Source organism: Pinus tabuliformis, chromosome 9, assembly GCF_031772625.1.
Source record: "Pinus tabuliformis cultivar Carrire ecotype Pingquan chromosome 9, CPIR1, whole genome shotgun sequence".
Lineage (NCBI taxonomy): Eukaryota > Viridiplantae > Streptophyta > Pinopsida > Pinales > Pinaceae > Pinus > Pinus tabuliformis.
The window spans coordinates 54,503,178-54,508,144 of NC_142307.1; the positions used below are offsets into that span (position 1 = coordinate 54,503,178).

General features: G+C 36.8%; 1 protein-coding gene across 1 annotated transcript; it reads left to right on the top strand.

Moving 5' to 3' along the window:
* The first annotated feature begins 2,205 nt into the window (after positions 1-2,205).
* On the top strand, positions 2,206-4,766 carry LOC149147089 (protein DMR6-LIKE OXYGENASE 1-like). The gene is made up of 4 exons (XM_089442344.1): positions 2,206-2,580; positions 2,697-2,944; positions 3,671-3,995; positions 4,112-4,766. The coding sequence occupies exons 1-4, from the start codon at positions 2,341-2,343 to the stop codon at positions 4,373-4,375; spliced, it is 1,077 nt and encodes a 358-aa protein (XP_089298470.1). The 5' UTR covers positions 2,206-2,340; the 3' UTR covers positions 4,376-4,766.
* Positions 4,767-4,967: the final 201 nt, after the last annotated feature.

Here is a 4,967-nt window from a genome sequence, read left to right on the forward strand (position 1 = left end):
AGGTTCACAAAGAAAATGAGTGAAAAAGACGAAAAAGGGATTCTCGGCCTTTTTATGGAGAAACGATCATTTTTTAGTGAGTAATTTATGAATGAACAATGGGCAGTTTATCGCGCTGAGTGGGGAGGTGGTTTTCTAGGCCATGACACTGCTTTTGTGGAGGAGGCGGTATTGAGGAGGGGTCACCCGATCTACTTCAGCAATCGACATGTAGCAGTCGGGGGGCCAGGGAAAATCGCTTTATCGGGCGGGTAAAGGTCGACTGTCGGGTGCAGCCGATATGGCTGTGGATTGTCAGATTAGGAGGATGGTGATCAGATGACAGTCGAGCGAGGGAAGTGCGCGGGTGATAAGAGCACGGGTTTTGGGGGGCCCTAGTGATTTAAACTTCAGTGGTATGGGATTAATTATAGTTAATGATGGGTTAAAACGATTGAGCAGGGCTTAATGATGGGATTAATTAGTTTTGTCGGGATATGGGGTAATTTATAGTTTATATTTAAAACTAAGGATTGGGATATTTATTTAGGGGATTTAATTAATATTCGGGAAAAGGTATATGGGGATTTATATAATAAAGTTAAAAATAATATGAAGTGAGCAGAGTGAGCATATCCTTAACATAATGTAAAATTTTCACATTTTATTCACATACATTTCATACTTAGGATAAAGTACCTTTGTGGGTTGTTTGAGTGAAATAGAATTTAACGTGGGGGTTTTCACTTTTCCTAAGCAAATGAAGTTTATCCTTAGGAAAAGAGGTTTTATTAGGATAATGAGGGGGAAATGAATTTCATGAAGGGGATTCTAACACTTGATGTCCATAAGTCATTAAGCCGAGGGTCCAGTCCCACCAAAAGTCAAAGAAATGCTCTAAGCCTCTTTAACTTGAAGGATTTGAAGTGCTAGAATATACTTGTTGATAGGAAATTAGTAAGGGGAAAATGAATGAGGGGGAGTTAATCACATTAACTTTCAAACCTTTGTTTTTTCTTCCATAGTTGATCATACATATTGAAATATGTGTCTAATCATGATGCATGTATTTTTATCCAATCAACTTTATACTTCAGCAACCTTTCTTCTACTTATCCATTACTTACCCTACCATTTTTTCTTTATGTGGGTGAATTTAGGCTAGCAAACCCTTGTCATCCATTTTTCTTTTAGAAAGTAATCTATCTAATTCTAACCTTATATCATCCAAGGGCTTAGATTAAACTGATGAACTCTTATTTTCTCTACTTATTTAATGGTCTGCCAAGATTAAACTGTTTGGTCAGAATTTATATTCTAACTATAAACATAAAATTCAAAGAATAAAATAACCAATATTAAACAATTTGATTACCATGGATTGTGGCATGAATAACAAGCTACAAACTCCTTTACATAGAAATAATCACACCTAAGACAAGTAGGAATTATATTTTCCAAGTAATTCGATAAAAGAATTGACAACATACATATTAAACATTTAAACATTTAGATATATATACTTTGTTTGCAAAAACATTATTTTCTACTTATGTTCTTTTCATTCAATTTGAAATTTAAATAATTTCTAATAATTTTGATCAATATAAACAAGCCTAGGCAGACTTTCAAAGTCTTGGTTGTATATGGCATGGGGATATATGATGCTTTTTTGTAATTTCCTTCTTGGTGTTCAAGATGGGTATGGATTGTTTCACAATGCATTGTTTTGTATTTTCCTATCTTATAACAATATTTTGGTATACATATAGAAATGTACGACAATATGAAAGTGTATATGTTTTAACAAATGTACTAGTATATTATATAAACCAAGTTTTTTTCTTCCCAAAAAAATTAAAACTACAATTCATTTTAAATAAAATATATATATACTGACCTCCTCTCCGAAATCTCTTTTTTTAAATCTCAAAACTGTAATCTAGGAACCAGCAGGCTCCTAATTTCAAAATACAGAACCAGCATAATTTCAAAATTTATCCAACATTTTTTATAATTATATATATTTAAAAATTAAATATTCAAAACTTATTTAGAATTTCTTCCATATATAAACATATTTAAAATGTCAATTAATCCTTACAAAATTTTCCGGCCTTTACAAGTCAGCCATTGAGGGCACTCACCATCTATTTTGTGTCTAGGTGCGCTGCACCTAGCATTCCGCGCAAGGAGTGGACAAACAATGAATCGGACTGCGATTGTATCCAATTTTTTGTCGAATTATTGGAAATACTAATCGGATCGCGAATTTTCGTAATTTTTATTCCAATACCAGCGAGCCTCAAGTCAATCCTACACAACTCCAGACAGAAAGAAAGAAGAGGGAGGTTATCGACAATGGAAAGTGTGCAGAGTACCCCTGCGCTCAGTGGTATTGAAAAGCTCATCACCAATGGAATGAAACATCTCCAAGTGCAGGATAAATATATTCTGCCTCTTCATGAACGCCCCCATTTGTCTCAGGTGTCTTCCTCTGAGGAAATTCCGGTGGTGGATCTCAAAGGCCTCGATGGCCCTGACAGAAGCACTGTAATCCAACAAATCCGACATGCGTGTGAGCAGGATGGCGTTTTCCAGGTGAAGCCTTCCATACCTCTTAAGTTTGTAATCTCAAATATTTTTAAAGATTGAGGTCAATAACTAATCTGCGCCCTTAATGCATAAGTTTATTTTTGACTGATTATTATATATAGATAGTGAACCATGGAGTACCAGAAGCAGTCATGAAAAACATGATGGAGGTTGCCAAGGAATTCTTCGAAATGCCTGTGGAAGACCGAGTACGCTATTACTCAGAGGACCGCAACCAACCGACTCGGGTTGGTACAAGTGTCAATTTGAGCAAAGAAAAGGTCCTCAACTGGAGGGACTATTTGACGCACACATGTCAACCTCTGGAGGAAGTCATGAGCTCTTGGCCTGAAAAACCTGCAGCATATAGGTAAGTATAAGAAAGATTTTTTTGTTAGGTAAGTATAAGAAAGATTTTTTGTTTGTGAGAGAAAGGACTCGCAGTTTTTGTTAGTTGATTACTAAAATTTACTAAATATATATATACCAGCTAAATCTGTCCTTGCTAGTTGATTACTAAAATTTACTAAGTATATATATACCAGATATATCTGGGACAATTAATCTTGTCTGAGGATACCAGATGACTTCAAAACAAGGTATCAAATCACATCATCCAGAGTCTTTGGGGAATAACAGTATAATTGTCAATTTACATATAAATGGCTGACCCATCAACAAGGGAAGATTTACTTCTACCATGATTTCTCAAGGGGCAAAGGCAATTCCAGGATTTCATTAGGGGCAGAGGCTTCTAATCGCTGGAAAGATGTCATTACATGTTTTTATTCTCTACTTGATTTCACTTGTTTCATTACATGTTTAGGGAATAACAGTATAATTGTCAATTTACATATAAATGGCTGCCCCATCAACAAGGGAAGATTTACTTCTACCATGATTTCTAAAGGGGCTAAGGCAATTCCAGGATTTCATTAGGGGCAGAGGCTTCTAATCGCTGGAAAGATGTCATTACATGTTTTTATTCTCTAGGTTATTTCACCTGTTTCAGGGCATGCTTCGAGCGCTTGGCATTCTTTTGGTACAATAATTGGCCAAACAGGTTTCAACCATCTAACTCGTTCACTTGTTACAGGGAGACTGCAGGCAAATACGCTGAGGAGTTGCATGCACTATTCCTCAAGCTGCTGGCAGCGATTTCTGAAGCTCTAGGGCTTGATTCCGATTACTTGAATAAAGTTATTGGAGAAAATACCCAATTCATGGTTATAAATTACTATCCTCCGTGCCCAAACCCAGATCTTACCCTTGGAATTGCAGGCCATACAGATAAAGGTAGCGTCACTGTTCTAATGCAGGATGATGTCGGCGGCCTGCAAGTCCTAAAAGAAGATGGAAAGTGGGTCACTGTAAAACCCATACCGAACGCCTTCGCCATCCATTTGGGAGATCAGGTGCAGGTCAGTAAATGGTGCAATGGCAAGGCACATATATTCTATTATACTTGATTCAATTTCCTTGAGCCTGTGATGGTATTCATAAAAAACACTTCTAATTGTTTGTGTAAAACCAACAGGTTGTGAGCAATGGGAGATTCAAGAGTGTTTTGCATCGAGCAGTAACCAACTCTTCCTCTGCGCGTATATCAATTCCTACGTTCCATCCCCCTTCCATGGATTCCTTCGTTGCTCCTGCAGAGTCCTTGATTGATGATAAGCATCCCGCTCAGTACAGAGGATACAAGTATGGGGAGTACTACGAAGCTTTTGCGAACAAGCCATTACTGGGTAAGGTTCTGTTGGATCAGCTCAAGATCGAATATCCAGAGAGAGATCGTTGAATTGATTTGTGGTGTTCATAATACTGCATTCTTCATCATTTTCAAGCAAGTCTTCATTTGGGATTTACACAAGCATGATGCCATTTACTGAACTAAGGTAAACTGGGAAGGCTTTCACATGTCTGGTGTGTGGTGTTTTCAATTGTCATGTGCTGCTACTCATCTGGGATTTACACGAGCATGATGTTTACTGAACTAGGGTAAACTAGCAGGGGTTTACCATATAGCGTGTAGTAATTTGGGATATACACAAGCATGATGTTTCCTGAATTAGGGTAAACTAGCCGGGGTTTAACATGTATAGTGTGTGGTGTTCATCATTAGGGTAAACTGGCAGGGCTTATCATGTATAGTATGTGCTGTTTGTAATTGTGATATGTGATAACTGAATCTACTCTATTTATTTAGCTCGTTTATGTTTTATTTTTTTCAGGGGTGGTCATGTATGGTGTGGTGTTTGTAATTGTGATATGCTACAACTGAACTTACTTTATTTATGTAGTTGGTTTATGTTTTATCTTTTTTCGATGTGAGAGAAGAGAAAGAGAATCAAGGTTGATACCATTGTAGTGTTACATGATTTTATCTATTT

What these genes read in the sequence shown, in the direction of transcription:
- LOC149147089 (XM_089442344.1), top strand. Translation starts at nt 2,341, where the DNA reads ATGGAAAGTGTGCAGAGTACCCCTGCGCTCAGTGGTATTGAAAAGCTC. An exon ending in AGCAGGATGGCGTTTTCCAG is followed by an intron (nt 2,581 to 2,696) that starts GTGAAGCCTTCC and finishes TATTATATATAG; the next exon opens with ATAGTGAACCATGGAGTACC. An exon ending in GAAAAACCTGCAGCATATAG is followed by an intron (nt 2,945 to 3,670) that starts GTAAGTATAAGA and finishes CACTTGTTACAG; the next exon opens with GGAGACTGCAGGCAAATACG.